At 46.6% G+C, this 22610-nt stretch overlaps 1 protein-coding gene across 9 annotated transcripts in view; it reads left to right on the plus strand.

The window, feature by feature from the left end:
- The window catches only part of Grip163 (gamma-tubulin complex component 6), a 212119-nt gene that overhangs the window by 51626 nt on the left and 137883 nt on the right, over positions 1-22610 (plus strand). For 8 of the 9 annotated variants that reach the window (XR_012885949.1, XM_075872979.1, XM_075872981.1 and 5 more), the window contains 6 exons: positions 6037-6128; positions 9735-9859; positions 10210-10381; positions 15181-15253; positions 15478-16088; positions 18144-18264. Coding sequence is in view for 8 of the 9 variants with exons in the window: in XM_075872979.1 (XP_075729094.1) it covers positions 6037-6128; positions 9735-9859; positions 10210-10381; positions 15181-15253; positions 15478-16088; positions 18144-18264 (1194 nt within the window). In the remaining variant the exon portion in view is untranslated. The remainder of the gene's footprint in view (positions 1-6036; positions 6129-9734; positions 9860-10209; positions 10382-15180; positions 15254-15477; positions 16089-18143; positions 18265-22610) is intronic. The other variant, XM_075872985.1, reaches the window with a different exon arrangement.

Genomic DNA, 22610 nt, shown 5'->3' on the forward strand with positions numbered 1-22610 from the left:
TAGCCACTGCGCTGCGACTCTTGTGCAGCTCAAGCCTAGCCTAGCTTGAGCTGCACGAGAAGAGAACGAGTTTACACGCCTGGCTTGATGGACGCTGGCAGCCGCCGCTGCTCCGCTTCAGGCCCAACAAATAAAGTGGCGAGTTTGGCACTTTATTCGCCTTCGACGTCGTCTCACGTCTCTACTCTCACTACAGTTTGTGAGGCAGACTCAGAACTTAGGACTCAAAGGGAGCGCAGTTTTGTCTGCCATCGACAGAAGTTGAAGAGGAGAGGCTGAGGAAACAGCATCTTTGCCATTCCCGTGTAAAGTGTTGTCAACAACACTTCAATTGCTCTATATCATGTACATAAATACAATTCTGCCTCTGCATTGCCTCATTCTTGATAAGACAGTCATGAAACACGACCTTGCCAGCATTTCGTCATCAACCTAGCCAAAAGAAACACGATCATGTTGCTATCTCGCAAGAGTATGCCTGAGAAACTGCCACAGATTATGGGCTGTTGCTGTGGGCAATGAACTGAGACACAACTCCATTAACAATTAAACTCATTTAATGAACCCTCAGAGCAATCTAATGAGATGTACAAAAAATGTACACCACATGTTTATATTAACACCACATTAAACCTACAAATAAATCCTTCCACAAACTAAACTTTCCTAAACATGCTCCAACATTTCTATCCTCCTAATTCCACTCATGACTCTGACCTCCCTTACTTTCTCCCGTTGATCTTGCCACCAATGTCCTGATTGATCGTTTCTTTGACGGGATTCTCGGCCTTCTCTACAAACGTCGACATTCGTGCCGCTGCCGACATGGTCGCCCGCCATCGTTGCTGACGTGGCGGATGTCTCAACGGCTGGGCCTCTCGGCCGCTGGTGATACTGAGTGCTGCACGGTGACATGGTCACCCGGTGACTGTCTTCTTCAGCGGCTTGCTTCGAAGGGGGCTTGTGGCAGGAATGTCGGCGGTTGCTGTATCCCGAGCAGCCTCCCTCGCAGCAGGTCTCCGTCCGCTTCTCGAGACGTTCGCGTCACAAGCTGCCGAGTCGCTGTCCTGACACTCGTGTAGGCAGTACGCTTGCTGGCGATGTGATCTTCTTCTTGCAAGTCCACGTCGATAATGCCAGCTTGTCACTGCTCATGCGCTTATCGCAGTTGGGGTCACGTGCTTGCTGTACGGTGCGCGCGCGCTTGCATCTTTTCTAGTCTTCTTGGAATTTCATGGTTTTTTTTGTCTCTGAGGGGCTCCTACTCTTGACATACGCCCCCTCCCCAAGAGTTTAAGGAGCGAAGCTTCTTATGGCGTGACTTGCGTGACCCCGTTGGAAGTAACCGCCCCTCGTTAGTTCTTGAACTGGCCATAGAGGACGGTAGACGTACTATACGCTGAAAAATGCAAATGGTTTGACACTAGACGGCGTTACTTGTAGAAAAAAGGAGTTTACGTCACACGTACGAAAAAGGAAAGAGACGATCCCGCAACTACGATCGCGTGTTCTTTGGCGATGCCATATACGAGGGAGTGCTCTATAGTACAATAAAAGCACCGTTCTGGCGCACGTATTTAGAGGCTCGGCAACGGATGATGTACAAGGCTGCTGAGCGGCGTGCGCGCAGGGTGGCTGCGGCTTGCGCTTCAAGGGACCTCGCTGTGAGGGCGCACGTGGCAGAAGATTCACTGCGCGGCGGTGCCGCGAGGGCCCTGCAGTACAACAACGAGAGGCCGAAGTGACGCGGAAGCGGCGTGTGGGCCCAGCTTCACCCCACTCTCCATCATTCACCCCGTGGATATGCTGTCATTTTTTTTTTTCTTAATAAACTGCTTTTCACTGACCACTGTCACACTGTCGCCGTATGCTTGGTCCTTAATTTCTTGAATTTTCTTGTTCGTTGCTCACTTTTACTTTCATTGATTACTGGTCATCACGATTCACTTTCGGGAACATATCAACCACCACACTGCCCATTTGAAAAACAAATCTACGAGTTCATTGTCTTTAACACTGTTCAGCTACCCTCATAAATTTAACTACAAAAAGTTTGCGACCCTCACTGTTCAAAAATGTTCACAATTTCATTGTGTACAGAACTCAACTTTCAATAATACCATGAATTGATCTACTTCAAACAGAAACAAATCGACACTTTTTTTTTTCTCTAGGGCAACCACCAGTATGAGACTGCATACTTCCATTGGTGCTTTTTCACGTTCCGCGTCTTTTTTAGTTTCTTCTTACATCCGCTCGCGACCCATTGTCTAAAACCCTCGACACAGCTTCTGCCTCTGTTTAATCTACTCTGGTGCCCCTTCGCATCAACCTTTGTAGGCTGTGTTCTATCTCGATATTTGACGCTAATTGCTTGCCCCACACATTCAGCATCCAAACAGTTAAGACCTACAGTAGGCATTCTCGCCACTTTCTTTCTTCTACATCTTAGGTGTCTATCATTCACAAGATGAGCACCTTTTCTTGCGTCCTGGTAGTTGCTACTAGTTCTTGACAGCCAGCTTTTTTCTAAGCCTTACTATTGTGCGTCTCAGGCACTCTTATCTCGCTACCCTCTGGTACTATATCTTGCGAACGCTGAACACTGGTTTCTTCTACATGCATGCTCATGAAAGAATATCCATGCCCTGTTTCTTTGTAGTCTCTAGGCATCCCTTTCTCTTGTTTTATACCTTCAACAGAACTTTTGGTGTTTGTAGCACTTGAGCCACTTTCGTTAGGTTGAGTAAATAAGAACCCACTCTCTTTTGCACAATTATCGCACTCACTGCAGCCTTGCTCAGCTGACACGAAACTCTGAGCATCAAGCGCACAAACTCCTTTATCTAAGACCATTGTTGGCCTAGTTTCATCTGGTATAATGTCTGTTTTAGCTAGTGTCTATAACAATTTGCACTCGAGCTTCTGCTTCTCTTTTGACTTTAGTTTGGCACGTTCCACCTTTAACACTCGTTGAAGGCATTCGCTCTCTTTACAAACACGTGCGCTCTTTTCTTTGAAGAACCTTAAACTGTTTTTCTTACTCAGCTTTTGCTCTGAAATAACCGTTAACATTTTGTCCCAATCCATCACTGCAACAATCGATAATCAGTGGCTGGGCCGGATTCAACCCTGGCAGGCTTGCCAATTGTCATGGATTATGGGCTGCTGCTGCAGGCAACGAATTGAGACATGATTCTGCTAGGAACAATACCCATTTAATAACCACTCACGGCACTCTAAGATATATACAAAAATGTACAAAACAAGCAGTCATAGCTCCCAAAGTAAATCTCCAAACAAATGCCTTCACACACCAATACTGTCCTAATCATCATAAGGTAACTATTCGCACCGACCTTACTTGTCCAAGCCAATTCGCGGCTTGTCAATATCCAAGATCAGTCACGCTGCGTCACTCTCGATGTCCTCGACGCTCTCAACGAACGTCGCCGTCTCTGCCGCTGCCCGCCGTCATCGCCTTACGTCGTTGCTGACGTGGCGGATGTCTCGGTGGTTGGGCCTAGCGGCCGCTGGAGATACCTGGTGCTGCACGGTGACGTGGCCACCAAGGCACTGTCTTCGATGGCTTGCACCGAAGGGAGCTTGCACCAGGAACGTCGGCATTTCCTGTGCGCGGCTGCTGTATCCCGAGTAGCAGCCTCCCTCGCAGCAGGTCTCCGTCCGCTTCTCGAGACGCCTGCGTCACGAGGTTCCAAGTTGCTGCCCTGACGCTTCCATCGCCAGTGCACTTGCTGGCGATGTGACCTTCTTCTTTCAAGTCCACGTCGACAATGCGAGCTCGTCGCTGCTCGTGCGCCAATCGCAGCTGGGGTCACGTTCCTCGCTGTACGCTGCGTGTGCTTGTGCCTTTTCCAATCTTCTCTGAATTCCGTCGTTCTTTTTGTCTTAGAGGGGCTCTTACTGGTGACAGAAACCTCTTCAACATTTTTTCTCCGCAGTATCGCTTGAAAGTAGTATTCGAAAAATATCCAAGAAATATTTGAGAAATATTAGAAAGATATTCTATTCGATTCACGCTCACACTTCAATATTTGAATTTGATTTGCAACCAAAATTTTTATATTTGCACAGCTTTAGTGTAAATACAGTCAACAACCAATATTTCGGACATGTTTGAAATCGGACATGAAAGATGTCTTCATGGCACTCGAAGTCAGTGTGTGAGGTCGTCTGAAATTTCGGGAATGGGGACCCTGTGGTATCTACTTTTTCTTTCTGACTTTCTGCCCTGCTTGCAGTTTTGAAATGAAATTAATACAAGCCACCCCTTCAACTGCGTTGATTGTCTTGCAGCCTAAAACGAGTGCTTCAGACTGGTTGTTGTCGTAGTGGTGTTCTAAAGTGAGCTTCACCGCAATATACTCATGCAAGATACGTTATAGACCACATATAACATTACCATTTATAGCGCACGACAGGTTATTATGTCGTCTCTTTTGACTTCCATTTGCCCTCCTATGGAACCGCATATATATGCATACAGTACTGTGCAGTCCCCCAAAATGAACGACTGGTTATAATGCGGTTGCCAGAAACGTGGTAGTGAATGTGCGTCTGAAAAGAGGTGCGCTGGGTGTGCCACTGGAAAGTGAGCGACAAAGTCGTTATGAAGGAGGGGACGGGAAGTGAACAAGCAAAGGGCGGAGGGAGGAAAAAGAGAAGGAATAAAGACCTCGAACCACAACACACTGCGCGCGCACGTTGAATGTGAGGAAGGTCTTTGCACCGGCGCTGACACGGATACAGTGTACTAGCGTCACTGGAGTGGCTCTGGCCGCTCCAGTGACGCTAGTACACCATAGCGTCACTGCCGCCCGCGCGCGGCTTAACATGGCACATGCGATCCCGTCTTTATCAACCTCACTTAAAAGTTTCTTGTCGAAAAAAGCGTTGCCATTATCAGACATGCTACAGATATCAAGTTTGCTACCTCCTCTGTAAATTTAAAATCTTTTATGGCCTTGAACGTGAGCTTTCGCTTTTGCTGCCAGTGCACGGTTTTACATGAGCTTGACGATTTTTCGTCGTTTATCTCGCGGCCGCGAATGGGAACTTTGTATTACACATGTTGTTTTTGGTTTAGTGCTTGGGTGTCATCTTTTTAACGCTCGATCTTCATGTCTAGGCCAAACTTCCGGCGACAACATACTAAACGGCAGGCTAGGCCTAATCAGTGCTGGTTGCATTTTGGTAGTGGTTGCATGCTACACAAGTTGCGATTTGATATGTATTGAACGAAACTCTTTGGGGTGGCTGCACTTGAAGGGAAAGTATACGTATCATTAATGAAAACAAAGATGGCACATGCAGCAGTTGGATGGTGGTTCACGATTCGATTGCGTTGTCTTGAAATCGGGTGCGTGCCTGGGAAATGAAACAATTTTAAGGACATCATAGTTTTTGTATAATGCATATATTCAAGGTGGTCTGAGAATTAGCTGGCGAACTTTCGGCAAAGCGCTTTCTTTTGTTAGACCCTTCCTTTTGCATTAATTTCATTAGAAATGCGGGTGTAAGGAATTTAAATTTTCTTTAACATTTCGAAATTAGATGGCTATAAACACCATGAATTGCATGTTTCGATTCTCAGACACGTGTGCTGCATGCTCAAAACACTTTGTGCAAGTGCGGTCCTTGAAAAAAGTTGTTTTGGTTGTAGTGCGGTAGTGCCTATAGTGTGGATATTCGCGACTCCCTTGACTTATGTTATAAGCGTTCTATACTGCACAACAAAGCACATAAAACGTTTAAGGGGGCTACCGTTTCATGTGATTACGTTATAAGCATTCTATGCTACACAGCAAAGCACATAAAAAGTTGAAGGGGGCTACTGTTTCATGTGATCTGAAATGCGTTAGTCTTGGCCAGAGCTACTACTTACAGCGAAAGAGCAGGATAATCCAGTGGGCCTATGCTTGCATTTAGAAAGGGCAGTCTTGCTATTTACGAGGTATTTCCAGCATGGTAGTGATTTTTCTACAGTATATAGTACCTGCTTGTTTTGTCTTTCAGGTTTCTGGAGGAGTGGCTGTACAATGGGTGTTGCAACGACCCCTACGAAGAATTTCCCTTTGTAATACATAAGCAGGACGTGGAGATGCGAGGTGAGGCTTCCCTGGTATTATTGCCTTCTTGACAGCTCTAGTTGTCATCATTTCTTCACTGCGTAGTAGCAATAGCTTATGTACTAGCAATAATCCCATGTGCCACCATGTGCCACCGGAACCATGTCACAAAAGGTTGTTCAGGAAGAAAGAGCACGGGCAGTAGCCTGAATAACTCTGCCACTGTGTTTTGTATCAGTTGACTTCCTATTGTTATGTCATTGTTCTAAGCCACCAATTATGCAGATGATGATGACTTAATGATTTCTACTCTCTTACGAGAGGCCCCATGGTCTCTTGGATAGCGTGATGCGAGGACCAATGGACAGGGCTGGCAACATCTAAGCACTGGCAAGGCAAAAGGCAGCCAGAGAAAACAAATACATTCAATTTAAAAGAGAACAAGGTATGTACAAATCATGCGGTTAAGGAAGCAGATGACGTCAGGAGGAGGAGGGCGCAGTTCTGCTGTTCCGATGCGTGCTGCGTCTCTGAAGGGTGCATTTCGAGGAAGGCTAGCAAGGTGAAGAAAGCACTGCACAACGCGTTCTGCACACTGCTGCAGCTTGGTTCTCTGGCGTTTTCCGAGGTAGCCGGGTTCCAGACAGTGGGAGCATTGCTAGTGATGGGTCAAAGTGCGTTCGTAACAAATCCTGCAGTGTTGGGCAAAGAGCTGTACAATTTTTTTCAGTCCCAGCTTTTTCCAAGTATCTACTTTCATGTCTAAGAAAAGCGAAATCTGCAAAATGAGTCTGATTTCTTTCCATTACCTTCCTTTCATTTTCATTTTCTAGTGTTGCTGTCTTTCTTCTACAAAAACCTCAGCATCGGTACATTGTTCTAAATTTTCGCAACTTGCTACGGCATCAAGTTCCAAGTTAATGGTATCAAATATTTTTGAGCACAGGGTGGCTGGAGCTGACGCTTCTACAAGTGGACCTGTCTTCTTTAAGACTGCAAAATGACAAGTCTGCTTGTTGATCCATTGTCTTCAGTGACACCCACGTTCACGAAGTTGTTCATGAATTCATGTGTTCACAAAATGGGTGGCGGCTGCACAAGCACCGGTCTTTTCTTTTTTAAAGTGGCCCTGGAACACTTTTTGAGCATGGTCAGAAAATGCTGCCGATCAGTTGTAGAGGCTCCTGAGAACATGCGAGCCAAATATTATAGCGCAGCACGAGGCCTGGAATTTGCAATAAATTGTCAAAGTCAGCTGAAAAATTTTTTCTCTTCGCTCAACGAATGATGGAAGATACTCAAAAACCACTTGTAGAAGGCCATTTATCAGCCATTGGCTGATTCAAACACGGTGTACTCGGTGGTTACAAAAATTGCTGTGGAAGGCCGGGACTTGTCCACGGGCGTGCGCGTGATCATCCTGAAGAAGTCGCGTGTTCGAATAAAGAAAACAAAGAAAAAGGTCACGAGGCATGCATGACATATTTTTTGTGCCCATGCCGATCCTCCCTTCCAGCGCTTTCGTCGGGACGAGAGGATGCGATTGCAGCCTGTGACAAGTCATTATAACTCAAGTCGTACTTGACCAATTTTTAAAATTTTTTGGTGTTGAATTCGCGAGGCAATAAGCTCTTCTAGTGAATCCGTTCCATGGTTACTTGAAAAAGTACTTCAGGGCCTCTTTAATGTGTGAGTTATAAGCATTATGCATTCGTCTGTTTTGCTTTGCTCCCTTAATGTTTAGGCATTAGTCAATTATTCATGCAATGACAAGAATTTTATTGGACCAGAAATATAATTAACTGGACTGGCATTTAGTCAACTCAGCTCCTGTAGGCTTCAAGACTTCACCAAAAGCAAGGCTCTATATATTTGCACAGCGCAAGACTACGAGTAGTTACGGCGTAACTACAGAAGAAGAGACAAGGACAGAAAAATCGCTAAGACAAGGACAGAAGAGCATTTCAGTGCTCTTTCTGTCCTTGTCTCTTCTTCTGTAGTTACGTCGTGACTATTCGTAGTCTTGCGCTGTGCAAATATGTTGATTCCCAATCCAACTAGCCCAAGCATCTGTCTTATTAAGGCTCTATAGTTGCTGTGCTATGTGTGACTCTACAGAAGTATGATGGGAATGTGGAATGTGTTTTTTGCATCAGGTTGTAGTTTTGTGCAGTGTAGTTTGAGATAAGCATTTTGCCAATTGGTCATTGGTGACTGCCAATACTGCATGACTTGTGAGCTCGATGCCCATCCCTTTGCCTAATGCATATACGTGGAGGATTTTAAGGAAAGAAGAAGGGTAATCTCAAACCAGTGCATTTTCTTCACTCTCCTTTTCCCCCCTTACATATCCAGCCACCCCACCACTGCTGCTGCTGTGTGCGAATTCCAGCATTTTGCATTGCGTGGCTTGTGAGAGTTTAAATTTTTCGAGTCACTAAAGCAATTGTGCCACTGAAAATAGAATTTAGAGACTAAAACAGGTTGACAAGCTTCCACTGTGCTCTGTTCAGCTGCAACAACTATTGGAAGTCTAAAAGACTGGCAGTCGAAACATGCGAAGTGCACCATGCTTCTAAGTGACTTCGCTTTGCATGCCTTCTTCTCCAACAAATAGTTATTATTGGTAGCTGTAGCTGTGATGTGGGCACGAAAGATCAGCAGTGCTCCGGCATGAGGTGGAATACAAGGCAATGATATCGGTTGTTCTGGTGCGAAACAGCATGAGTGCGGGAAGTGGCGAAGAGGGAGAAAAAAAAAAAAAAAGAAGACACGAGGCACTGAAGGAAAGAGTCGGGCGCGTATAGTTGAGTGCCGCATAGTTCAGAATGTAGTGATCATGCGGGTAGAAGCAGGGCGGAGGCGGTTCGCCAGTGTCACGGTCATGGTTTGTTTCAAGTGCCTGGCAGAGGTCAAGAGTCGGAGCGGCTTGCTTTGCTTCCTCTCAAGCTTCGATGGTCTATGGAGCCAGCGAAAAAATACTGCAGCCACCAGGTCCACTGTCGGGCATAGGCCCGAGTGCTTGGCTGTGGTTTTTGATCTGCGCGTCCGAGAATAAGACTGCCTGACTTTGTCGGCATCAATAGTGAGCGTGTATGACAGGCATGCATAGCTTGTGGTTTTTGGACAACAGATCTATTAGGGCCATTCGGCCAAGGTGGATGAGGCACTGCATTGGTTGAATAACTGAAAGCGCTGTGATTGCTGTTGGGTCTCTCAGATATCACACTTCCGGTATTGATTGATTGATGAAGCAGTTAAGGTTTCATGAAACATTTTATGTATAAAATATACAAGGTCATCACATTGAGGGCACTAAGGAGCATATAAATGACCCGAGAGGACAAATCTTTTCACTTGTTCTCTCCACCTGCAATGTTACATAGCCCAGAAATCCTTTGCAACAACTCAAAGCTATAGCTTTATCTGGGCTATTTGGCAAGAGGACTTGGCAGCGGTTTTATCAGCCGCTCCAGTGGCATTTGGTATCAGTTCCATTGCCAGCTTGGGACCTGTCTTCCACACTGACCAGCTGGGATAGGGGATTTGGCTGTGTCTACCACACGAAAAGATGGCAGATATAGCCGACATGAGCCAATCAACATGAACTTAGGTTAAGGCAGCACCATCTGGGTCCTGTTTCAGACGAACGCTTCTGGGAGAAAGGATTCCAGTATGTGGCCTCTGAGGCTCCATTCCTGGCCCCTTTCATGCAGCATGTCTTCACCAGTGCCAAGAGTGCCATGCTGCTCAAAGTCTGCAAGCCTCAGGTGTGTGTGGCATGCCATCTAAATTGATCTTCATGATTTAGTGCTGATAATTATTTCATTTTGATGAGTTTGCCCATGAAGTGTACTTGCCAAGAGGAGCTACAGTTCTTTGTGCTTGTATTCAGGTAATCGTTGCTATTTGCATGAGGAGGACATAGCATCAGTTCACATTAAATATATTTGGGCATTCAAATAAACTGCTAGCTTGTGGGAGCATTTGAAGTCTACACTCATTTCGTATGCTTTTCACTGAGTTGTCTGTACCTTATTTCTCTCAAACAAAGAATATCCTCTAAGCCACTTGCTTGCCTCTTAGACTACGTGCCGTTACTTTCTCGTGGGTCGTACAGAGTGGCCTCTTGTGGAGCAAGCAGCTGCGGCCCAAGTTGAAGCTGTCCTTCAACAGCTGGCAACTGGCCCAGGCTATGGAACTGTCTGAGCACTACAGCCGTCTCATGGAGTCTGAACTGCAGCTGCCTCCACTGCCTGAGTTTCGCCTGGGGCTTGATCCGCACGTCCACAGTGAGTAGTGCAGCCCGTTAAATGTTGTTTGGACAGAGTGAAGGGGGCAGACGAAAGCCGTGTTCTACAAACCAGGTGCTGTGGAAGTTGTTAAATTTTTTCCAGTACTGACCTTTCTGCTGTTGAGCCTGCCATTGCTACCTGATTGGATGTGCTTCTCGCAATGTAGGTGTAATTGACCACCCGGCTGCACTTTTTGGATTTGAAGAGCCGCCCTTGATTTTCACTGGCGCACTCACAGATTGTCAGCTGTAGCCTTGCAAGAGAATTCTTGATGGCTGCCTTCATCAGATTTTGTCAAAACTAAGTTTTAAATCCAATAGTAGCACGGCTCAAGATCACAGGATATATCCTCTCAACACTTTTGATGAGTAAGCTTCGAAAGCTAGCATCTGGCAGCTATCCAAACTGAAGCCCTGGCCCAGCAAAAAGTTGGGGCCCACGTGCACAATGTCTAATATTATCTCATTCATGAGAGAGATCCATCCTTACTACTCTTTGGAAGCAGCAAACATTTTAATTTTTTTTATGCCATGCAGGCCACCGGTTAAGTGGCAGTGAATAGCCGAAATGTAAGGAGAAAACAAGGCCAGCCATGCACAAGAGATGTTAACAGAGCCCATCTAGACAAAGGGGTTTTTACTTAAAAAGCCTTTTTTTATTATTTGAACTAGGATAATGAAAACGTGAGGGACTATATGTTTTCATGTTCTAATATGAAAAATATACATAGTTCCTTGCTACACTAGGCCGCTAATTTCAAAATTATTTATGAGCTAATCATTTGATCACATTCTTATCGAACTGGCTATGTATATCTTGCTGTCAGGGTATTCCTCATATGTAAAGCTATGCAGCAAGTGTGGTTTTATGGTCCTAGCTTTTCTACAGTGCATGGTGCCATGCTTTAAACGAGTGAGAAAGAGTACTTTTCTTATTTCACTTCTAATAGTGATTTATCACTTCTCAAAGTTGTAACGCATGTGTCGTCTATGTACTTTCTAAACATCCAGGTTTCCAGCTGTTGTGAGCGAATGCTCTAAGAAGCCACAGTATTTAGAACTGTTTATTCAGATGATTAGAATGTGAATAACATGAGGATGAAAGGTCTTTGTTGTCTTCTGGCCAATGGCGTGTGCGCTCACTGTGGCTTGCACTAATAGACCAATAGGACTACTCATCGAGTCTAACTTTTCACGGGCTTTTTTTTGGTGGCGGCCTGGTGCATTCAGCAGCAGTGGCACAAAAAATAGAAAAAAAAACACGGCTTTTTCGAATGGGACCAATATGGCCACACCTGGGACGTAAAAGGGCAGCTGTGCGTTCCGGAAAAAAAGCACATTTTTGCATGTCCATCGAGAAAAATTCTTGTCGCATGCATAATATAAAGTGCTACTGCAGCTAAAATATCAATCCAGGACGCCCGAAAATTTGCCAGATTATGCATCAGTCACTGCGGAATTGGAAAGTAATATTTAAAAAAAAAATGATTTTTTCGAGATTTTTCAGTCTTTAGGATCCGTGTCCCTTCTGAGAGAGGACGAGCATAGAGTCTGAGAATTGTACCACCTCAGCTTTAAGTTTTCTGGCGATGGTGTGTTTTGCGTCAGCCTGAGACATCCGCACCTGTCTATGAATTTGTTTTGTTTACGACCTCAAGTTGCCTTTTCCCCCGCAAGTGTGTAGCTGCTGATATTTGTGTGCAATCTTGTAGCTATTGTGATTAAGTGCGAGGTGTACACTTTGCGGGGCTGTGGTGTGCTAGCGCCACTGCAAAGCTTCCAATGACAAGAAGGCCACTGGAGCACATCTTGGCCCCGACTATGTAGCAGTGCAAAACGTTTAGAACTGCACGCAATGTTATTCTTTTTTTATATATACAATATGCAAAAATGCAAATTAATAGGCTTGGATGCATACAAGGTCTCTTAGAAAGGTATCTGACCTTTGGTGGAAGAAAGAAACTGACATAATTGAAGAGTGAGAAACGTAATCCTCCTCAAAGTGGTCTCCTTTGGACTCCACTCACTTCTCTCAGTGGTACTGCCATTGTTGGAAGCATTCTGAGAAGGCTTGTTTCGGAATGTAGTATAGTTCAGCTGTCGTTGAAGTTATACTGTCCTCCCTTGTCTGAAATCACTCTCCTTTCAATGTCCTCTTGAGTTTGGGAAACAGCCAGAAGTCGCAGGGGGCCATATTAGAAGAGTAAGGAGTTTGTTGAACTACAGGAGTCTTTTCGCCAAACAAGTCTGAACTGAGTGTCAGGAATGTGCAAGAGCATTTCCAAGATGGATGCGCCAATTTCCTGTTGACCAGAATGCAGGTATCTTGCACTGTACAGCATCACGTAGGCGACGGAGGACATTCCTGTAGTACTCTTTGGTGATTGTTTGACCTTGTGGTGCCCACTTGTGGTGTACCACACCGCGGGAGTCAAAGAAAGCACTCAGCATCACTTTGACGTTGCTGCGCACTTGGCGAGCCTTGTTTGGTCTTCGTGACGTAGAATGCTTCCACTGTGACCTCTGGGGTTTGGTTTCTAGCTTGTAACTGTACACCCAAGACTCGTCACCAGTGATAACGGTCTTCATGAAGTTAGAGTCACTGGTTGTGAAATCCAACATGTCCTGTGAGACTTGAACACGAATTTGCTATTGCTGTACCGTGAGCAGTTTCGGCACGAATTTCGCCGCAACTCTCTTCATGGCCTAATCTTCGGTAGTAATGGAATGTGCAGAGGAACTGCTGATGCCCACCTTTTCCGCAATTTCCCAGATTGTCACTCGATGATCGCGCACCACCACAGCATTCAGTTCGGCAATGACCTGGTCATTTCAGCATGTTGATGGCCGAGCGCAGCGTGGCTCGCTCTCCACCGATATTCGGCCGCCTTTAAACTGGTTGTACCACTCCTTAATCTGTGTGCCGCTCAGCCTCGTCACCGAACGTCGTCTTGATCTTCCCAATGGTTTTAACTTGGCTGTCACTCAGTTTCTGGCAAAATTTGATGCAGTAGCATTGCTCCAGTCACTCCATCCCCTGCGACTGACGCTATTGGCAGGCGGGAAAAAATTCACGCATCTGCATGAAGGTTTAGAGTCGGCTGATGCATGCGCGCTTGTTTCGAATCCATCAGGTGCTTACAAAAAGAAATAAGGTCGGGTACTTTTCCTACGGACCTCGTATATTAGAATGCCAACCTAGCCAGAGTTAGGTGGCTCATAGAGGTGAAGCCAAACGAAATAGGGAAGTTTGTAGGACATCTGATTTATCGAGCGATTATTCACATCATTGGAATCCTTCTATATTTCAACATCTGCCAGCTCGTATCGTAAAAAAAAAAAATTATACTGAGTATTCAAGTTTACTTTTGTCTCACAAAAAAAAAAACAAAAAAACTAAGCACTGCTTCACCTTATGGCCCAAGCAATGAAGAAGCACTTTGGTTCAGATTTCGTTTGTCTATGTGAATAGAAACATTTTGTACAACATTTATTTTTTATACTGTTCATTGGTTATGTTCAAAATGTAAATTTTGAATTGTCTTTGCCTTGAATATTTTTACATGTTTAGTGTCTTTTACTACACTGTTTATCAGCTGGATACCAAAAATCACACTCTTCACATTTTTATTCATTATTAAATATATTTGTTGCTCTACAATGTGTATTGTTTGGAAGGAGCATATATTTGTGCAAAATATGGTATGCTGCAATGCATGCTGGAGTATTTTTCTAGCTGGGAAGAACGTCCTTCCCGAAACATATGAAAAATAACCATTTTCGTGCAGTAACCAAAGGCCTAAATGCCAACTCCGGCGATTTTTTACCATGTCGAGGGAATGGTGATCTTATGTTTCTGAGACACTCTTATCACACGCCTAATAGCTGAAATGATCAACCAATTCGAAAATAATTTTTAATTACTGAAACCGAAACTCAACCAAGTGCACTTCTACATGTGATGTAATTATTTGCTTGAACCTGCATGATTGCACATAACGCCCACCAGACGTCGCTACCTGTCCACTCCGTCGGCCGCAATCGGTTAATATGCTTACGTTGTTACGGTCAATATATAGCAAATCATGCGTGGCTTACAACGCAACACCACTTGCCACCTATCACACGCCCACCAACACGCAAAAAGAAATTGCACGCTCAACAAAGGATGTGCCGACCAAACTCACACAATCCATAGCAGACAAGCAGACACTGCAGTGGCACATCAGTTCCGTCATTTCTGCCAGGCAAAACTCAACATCACACACACAATGTTGCCATTAATTCTGGCAAGCGAGGTGAGCGTTTCGAGGCAAGCTATAGAATTCATTTGAAAAAAATTTGTGAAACTCTCAAGCTTGCCACTCGGCATGAATGGCACGAACGTGCTAATGAATGTACCCAGTGAATTTTATTGAGATCCATTAAATACGAAAAATCACCGGAGTTGGCCATTAAGAGACCGGATAAGTCTCAAAATGTAGGGCTCGGTAGCTTTGCTTGTTCTTTATGTATTTGAGAAATTTTTGTTACAATCAATTCATGCAGTAATGAACGTTGATAATAAGGCCATCCAATTATTATCGTAAGAGTGACTCATGACCCTTTCGAAGCATTCTAGTAGCACACTGAGAAAAGGTGCGTATGGTTATAGTCAACTTGCATATAGCTCCACGTCATTTACATGCGAATGTAGTTATATTTGCATAACTTTTATAATTTAGATTTGGGCATTTCAGTGTTTTATAGATGTGATGTCTACCTCTAATTGATAATGTTTTATGCTTGCTATTGCAGTCCCAGAAGAGTGGATAGAAGCTCAAAAGGAACTAGTCGATAGGCAGGGTCGCCTGCTGCATTCAATTCCTCGGTACGTGCAACCTGTTTGTCCGATAATTGGCTTGCTATCATCATTAGAAGCTCCTCATCTTGTGCATGTGCCGGTATTGTTAGTAGTGAGCGACATATTCAAAGATTGAAAATTTAAAATAGATACAAATAATTGAAAATATTTGTTTTTGAGCACGAATAAAACCTAGGACTGGACACATTTCAAGTGGAATTTAAATATGCACTTTGTGTCTTTTGTCTCAGGTCGCCAAGCTCTGCTTCCATGTGTCTGATGGCCAGCAGTCAGAGCGCTCCTCTGCCTTTTCAGGCAGCTGCTGCAGCAGAGAGCCACGAAGCCTTGCTCTATTCAGTTATGACTGGAACGCACATGAAAGTGAGCGGCTGCATTGCCACAGAAACTGGGCAATCCAACCACAACCTGGGGCTCTTCTGTGAAACAGCGGGGACATACAGTCGCAGTGCGCAGCGGAACCTCTTTGGTCATGCCTCAGACTCCCAACTTGGTGACATCCTCTACCCTAAGAAAAGCAAAGGAACGCTATACACAACAGTGAAGAATGCTGAAAATAGCAAAGTTGTTACAGATAATCCAACCATATCAAGTCCTATCAGTAGTGAAGCTGAGACTGGGGAAACATCAATGCCAAGCAAACGTCGTGCGAAGACGTGCTCGCTTGAAAAAGACTGTTGGGGAAGCGAAGGGCTGCTTCACCAGTCGTGCGGTGACAGTACGGGCTTGCTGCTGTCGAAGCCCATGGAGGACGAGCCACAGGGCACACAACACGGCGGTGGGGATGCCAGCCTGTTGCCTGCCGACACAACTGACAGTCTCTTCTCCTCGAGAATGACAGCTGGTAAAAATGCACTTGTCGGCAACCATGTTAGAAAGAGAACCAAGCAGACAGTTACACGTGTTCATTTGCTTCAGAGTTGTCAATGATTTTGTCCTCGCATTTCCACTTGCCTAGAGTGTACTTGAATGGAAGAGTGGGTCCACTGGAATGGGTTGCAAGCGGTGTGGGTGAAGGAAAAAAAGCTCTGAAAATTTGCGGTGGCGCTGCAGTCACCTTCACCTGAAGCTCCAGTTCATCCAGGTGTTTGGGCCAGCGGAGGAGCAGCTGGCAGAGCCCGTGGTGACTGCGAGAGCGCTGAGCTGTCGTCTGCTCAGTGTCTGCTGGACCAGCGGCTGCTCGCGCATTGTTTTTACTATTTGTTTGCTAGCTACTTTCAACCTTGTTAGTGAAAAAAAAAAAAAAAGACGAACGTAGTGAAGCTAGCCCTGCTGCTATTAGCCAAAAGCAGGGTGTTCAGCTAAATTTACATAGTGCCTCTCGGTAATTAAATTATTCACGAGACGTAGTGTGACGCCGTTCATGGCTTGGCACAAATGCTGCTGCAACAGTGCGGGATACGCTTGAGCCGCGACTGATGCTTAAGGGTTGGCGACAGCACCGCGCGCAGCCGTAACCGTGAAACCGTTAACAGCAACCATGGTAACCTTCAGGTGACAGTGCCAACAGTGCCATCTGGGTTTTCTGAAAAAACCTATCTGTGAGTGATTCTCCACATCCTCGTTCAGTGCAATGAGTTGGATGCTCCAAGAAAAAAGAACTTATTACCCTACCAACACCAGCTTCCACTACATTCTGTTTGGTAGGAACGGGCTTTTTAAACTTGAATCGATGTTCATGTTTTCAAGAGATGTACATAGTTTTCACTCCATATTCCAAGGTGATCGGTAGCATGACCTCTGTACAGAGGTCGCTGCTGTGGTGGCTACACTAAAGACTGCACCTGGTTCGCAGCCTTTCGGTTCAAGGGCATGCATTGACGAGGCGTTTGTTCTAATTCCATATCTCCCCACTCAAGTTTTATTACCATGAGCATGGCCATTTACACCCACTACACACATTTCACATCACCACCTTTATTTTAATACTTATAAGCTTTAACCTACCTTAGGGCTCAGAATTTTAGGCTCCTATACAGCCATGTGATATCACCATAGCTCACATTCCTTACATACCATCGTAAATCACAGTTCGCTGTAATGCTTCGATTATTTTTCATGGCGCTCTTTGGCTAAGCATGTCCTTTGCACCATTAAAACCCTTGTATAATCTCATAAACAATATGGATATGGCAAGCATCTTTATCTATAAGTTTTACTTGCTCTTGCATTGGGGCTTGACGCTTTCATGGTGGCTTTGACACTCTCGGATGACAAGGGTCAAGTGGCAGGCAGGCTTCCAGCCCGCTGGGACAGGAGACTTGTCGTTACAAGTACGTAGTTCCCTTGAGCATTGACACCCAACCAGGTCCCTCCCTCCGGCAGTGTGAGCCATTGAATGTTGGTGTCTTTGCTTCGGCTTCTGGCTTTGATCTTTCCGGTCGACATGGCCTGTTCTTTTTTGTCTTTTTCTCACACCACATCGCACCACATGGGCAGATACAGAAATTGGTTTTCCAAGAACGGTGAACCAGTGCTTTGGAAACTGCTTCATTCTCTTCTCAGTGGTATGGGGCAACCAGTGAGGGTAAGAGCCGTCTATTGATGTCTTCCACGATAAAGCGTGTGCCCTTTTGAAAAAAGCTCACAATCGCTGTCTAAGCCCCACCCTTCATGCTACTGGCCGATATGTTTTGTCTCTTCTTGAAGTGTGCTCATCTGCAACCTCTACAAGCTTTCGCTCACACATAGAACACAAAATGTATCGGGCAATGTTACTGATTCAGACTTTACACTGAACATGACAGTAATGGTGTGCCTCCTCAAGTGTTTATCTTAATAAAGATTGTTTGTGCTGTACTGAACCAGTGTAAATCCGAAAGTTCTGTCACATCAGGTACAGCTCGTAGCTAGGTAGGCTCCTCTGTTCAGACCAGCTGTGTGAATCACTTTCTTCCAGAACCTGGGGCGTTGTCCAGGCTGGCATTCTTCTCACACACCACCGGTGAATGCAGTGCTGATGGTGGACTCCCACTGGACATAGCCATCAAGCGGTCCCTACTTCCTCCATTGATCTCACAGTGAGTTTTTTTCAGGGCTGTTTGCAAGGCTAAATGTGTTCAACTCTAGTGATCTTTTCATGTTCCCAGTAGAACACGGATATATCGAACTCGAAGAGGATCGCAAATTAGGTCGATGTATGAAAAATTTGATATAAAAAAATAGAGGCTCCCGAGAGCTCACCTGTAGCAGACAATCACCTACATTAGGTGCATTCAAGAATGACAAATAATTCTGCCCATACGCTGCAGCAAAATGATTTATTTGCATGAAAAAAATTGCTAATCTTGGCCTGCTTCTTCGTTTTTGAAATGTTGAAGACTCTAGTCTCGATCTCATCAGGGCTGTCCAGATGCGACAGCCCGGCTCCCTCCATGTGGTCAATATAATGGCGAATGATGGACGAGGTGGTAGTGGTCAGAAGAAGAAGAAGGCACCTTATTTATGCAGCCTGGTATGAAGCACGACGCTGCCGCCACTTCAGAAGCGGACTACACGCATGTAGCCAGTGCCTCGTCCGGACGATCCTCCTCGTCATATGAGCTGTCGACCTGCAAATTGAAGTCCGCTTCCACGAAGTCGTCCGCAGACAATTCTTGTGGAACTGCTGTGGGGAAGTGGGACGACAACTCGTGAAACGTGTCGTCTATGCGCAGGTTGTCGTTGTCTTCACCAGTTTCCACAAGTTCCACCTTCTCGAAGCCTGCTTTGCGTAAGCATTTGACTACTGTGTCCGTCTTCACGTCTCATCAGGCATTGAAAATCTGCACGGGAGAAAACTTTGGGGAGATTTGCGGCCACTCCTTCGTCATCTACTGTTGGATGTTTTTTCTGCTGACAGCTTCGCTTTCGCCAGCATTGGCTTTGTCGACGATGTTGTTGTACTGCTTAAATCGGTGAAGTCACCCGCTGTTGTCGGGGAAGTTGTTTCACTGAGTGCAGCGGTAAACCATTTGGCCTTGGCCATCAGTATCGGCCCATCCACTGGAATGTTCTTCTCGTGCACTTGTGAAACCAGGCAAAGAGTGCCTTTTCTACATTCCCGTTGGCAGAAGCGCACACATGATAGGCTCCCGACATTCGCTGCTCCACCGCCTCTGCCTTAATATCTGCATCGCTTTTCAACAAGGTACTCGGATCGGAGTGCTCCGTGGTATCCCGAAGTCGTCTGTGATGGTCGAACATTTCTTGACCACCTCAACATGCTGGATAGGCTTCAAATTTGTCACAATGTCAAGGGTCTTGCGCTTCTTGATACTGGCTATAGCTATACGAGAAGTCGACAATTCAAGGAGTCCGCAGCAGCTTTGCACACCACACACGCAAAAGAGAAATGCTGAACATGTGGTGGACAGCGGAAGCATGAAACAGTGAATGTGTGGTTGAAGGAAAGGAAAAAGGCACTATCTTTTGCAGCCCTTGCGGGAGCACAACTCGGAGCCTTGAGGGGGGGGGGGGGGGTGGAGTGGAGAAAAGAGTCTTGAAGTAGGTAGACGGAGAACGTTTGGAAGAATGTGAGTTCCGTGGCTGGTAGAGCAGGAAGCAGATAGGGGCCGATGGCAGGGCAGTCTGAGTCGTAAGACTTGGAAGGGTGGGGCTGCAGGGGACATCAAGTAGTTCTACAGCTTGGATGATAGCCCCATAGAATCCAAGTATTCCAGGAGGCTCTTGAAGGCTGGTTTTTGGCAGGTCTTTAGGAAAAGCATGTCATCTTGGCTGCATGTTGGAAGGCCAAAGGTGCAGTACGTCAGGATGAGTCAGCTTCGCTGCTGGATGTGGGTTGGGCACACAAGCAGGAGCTGTTCCAAGGTCCTGACCTTGCCGCAGGTGGAACAGTCCGGCATAGCTACAAGCCTGATGCCAACGAGCTGCTGCCTAATGGCATCCTATGCGTAGTCGCCGGAGGAGGCTGCGTTGCTGTTGGTGGGTGCTGCTAGTGAATTGCAATTCTATTCCATGATGCGAAGGAGCTGGCAGCATTGGGTTGTGGGACGTTCAGCCATGATGCGCTGTCATGCGCAGGGAGTCTTTTGCCTGGAGACAGAGGGCTCTGAGGGGGTTGTCTAGTGGGAGGGTTTCTCCCACGGCTCTTAGGGTGAGGAGCAGACTGGTAATGATCTGCGTGACCTGATCTGCTGCTGGTGAGGCTGCAGGAGTGCTGGCCGCTGGCTGTGTCTCTGGTGCAGAGCTCGCAGCAGGCGGTGCTACAGGAACACTGGTCACAACAGGCAGGGCAGCAGGCCGGGCCGTGGAGCTGGTAGCATTGTACAAGACCGCAGGGGCGGCAGACAGGACGAGAGGGGCTGCTGGACTAGAGAGCTATTGCACCTGGGTTGATGGGCACCGCTATTTTCGCGGTGCCGGGACAGGTCTGGCAAGAGAAAGATGGGGTGTAGAGTGGCCTTTCACTACACTAGTGCGAGCCTGTTGTGCTTCCTCTCGTACTGCTGCTGTCACGGCACGTCTTGAGAGGATGGTGGTGGTGAAGGCCATGGTTTGGGCCACTCTCCGCTGTTCCTGCCGTTGAGTTCAGTTTGGGGCGTCATCTGGATGTGGGCCGCCGCAGTTGACGCATCGCGGGTTGGGTTGACGGCAGTCCTCCCCTCCTATGTGGGCCAGTCCACATTGGATACAGCTGCCTGGCCAGCTGCAACTTTCTTTGACGTGGCCAAACCTGCCACACTGCTGACACTGCAAGGGGCGAAGCCTGGCCTGCCGAACCGGGAACCGCACCAAAAAAAGGGTCACATGCTCTGGGGGTACAGGTCCGGCAAAGCGAAGCGTCGCCGTGCGTCACTCCCTGGTGGCAGCTAGGATCGGTACCGCAGACTTTATGCGGGGCAGCAGGCTGCCATCTGCAGGCTCACCATCTACTTCGTGAATGAAACCGGTGCTTGTGTTGTAGTCAGCAGGCTTCCTTGCAGTGACTGCTATTCCTTGAAGCTCCTTGATGGTGAGGAACTGCTCAAGGCATTTTCGGGGGAAAGCACGAGGTTTGGGGAGCCACTGAAGGTGCCACCAGGAGCCGACAGACGGTAGAGCACCGTACCCGCAATGGTCTGGTCCAAGGGAATGGCTGCTGTAGCTGCAATGTTTCTGGCTCGACGGCGGCAGGCTCCTCTGCTCAAGACTTGCTGAAATCCTTCCGTGGCTGCCGAATCTCCAGTAGGGCCATGGTGGTTGACTAAGAGGGCAGCCACACTCTTACCCTTGTCCTTCACCGGATGGGAGTTGGAGGACGGTACCTCTTTCACCTCTATCGTGGTTGTCGTTGCGGCCGGGGCATTCAGAAGGGCAGTAGTAATGCAGGTAGAAGCAACAGGCATAGCTGAGAGTGTGGGCTGTTCGACTGCCTGTTGTCTCTAGTTTTCTTCTTTTTTTTCTTGAGCTTCTTGCGAATGATAACATTCGCGATACATGGGAAATACTGCAGCAATGCTGCGAGGGGTGGATGACACATGCTCTTGTGCGGTGCCGTGTTCATCAGCGTCAGCAGATGCCTCCATGCCATCGGCCTCTAGAAGCCGAGTGGCTGGGGGGGGGGGGGGGGGGTGAAACAAGAGCTTTTCCTATGCTTGGGGATGGCGTAAGAGAGGTGTCATCTGTGTCTACACTGCTCTCCAGTTGTGCGGATGTTGCAGGATTTCAGGTATGGGTGTTGGAAAATGATCGACGACTAGGACGATGAAGAGTTCCGGCCTTCGGATTCACGCGCTACAGCAGCAACCCACAAAGTCGGGCTGCGTTTTATTGTAAACCCCATCCTTTACGTAGCGGGAGGCTTGATTTTTTACAAGTGGTGCCGAAAACCATCGGAACAGCGAACCACGTCGATGAACTTGAGGTCTTCCCGCTTACGGATTCGATTGACTGACTTGCAGCTGTTCAACACGTTGACGCAACATTGAAGATCTCAAACTGAAGCGCAAGTCTGAGAGAGCTTAGCACACATTATCAACGAAGCAGAGGCAACACTCACTGAAGGACGTCTCACAGAAGAAGAGCATTGCATCCTCAACGAATGCATCAACCAGCTGCACATCGACTTGAGCGCCAAGGACCTCGACACTTCGACATCGTCTCTCTGCTATCAACCATGGAAGCGGAGACAGAGTTTGACTGGGTTGTAAAATACAATGATTGAGCCACTACCTTGTCAGCCAAGCTGTAGTGTAGGCTATGCCAACTTCAAGATTCCCGGAACTGTGCACTATCAGCGGTAGCACCTACCAAACCCGTGCCACACACGCAGCAGCTCGCCATCCAACTTCCAAAAATTGACCTCATAAAGTTCGATGGCCAATCTTAAACGTGGACAACTTTTTAGGAACAGTTTAGTAAACTGGTTCACAACAATGGTGGGCTC

This window comes from Rhipicephalus microplus, chromosome 9, assembly GCF_043290135.1.
Source record: "Rhipicephalus microplus isolate Deutch F79 chromosome 9, USDA_Rmic, whole genome shotgun sequence".
NCBI classification, from domain to species: domain Eukaryota; kingdom Metazoa; phylum Arthropoda; class Arachnida; order Ixodida; family Ixodidae; genus Rhipicephalus; species Rhipicephalus microplus.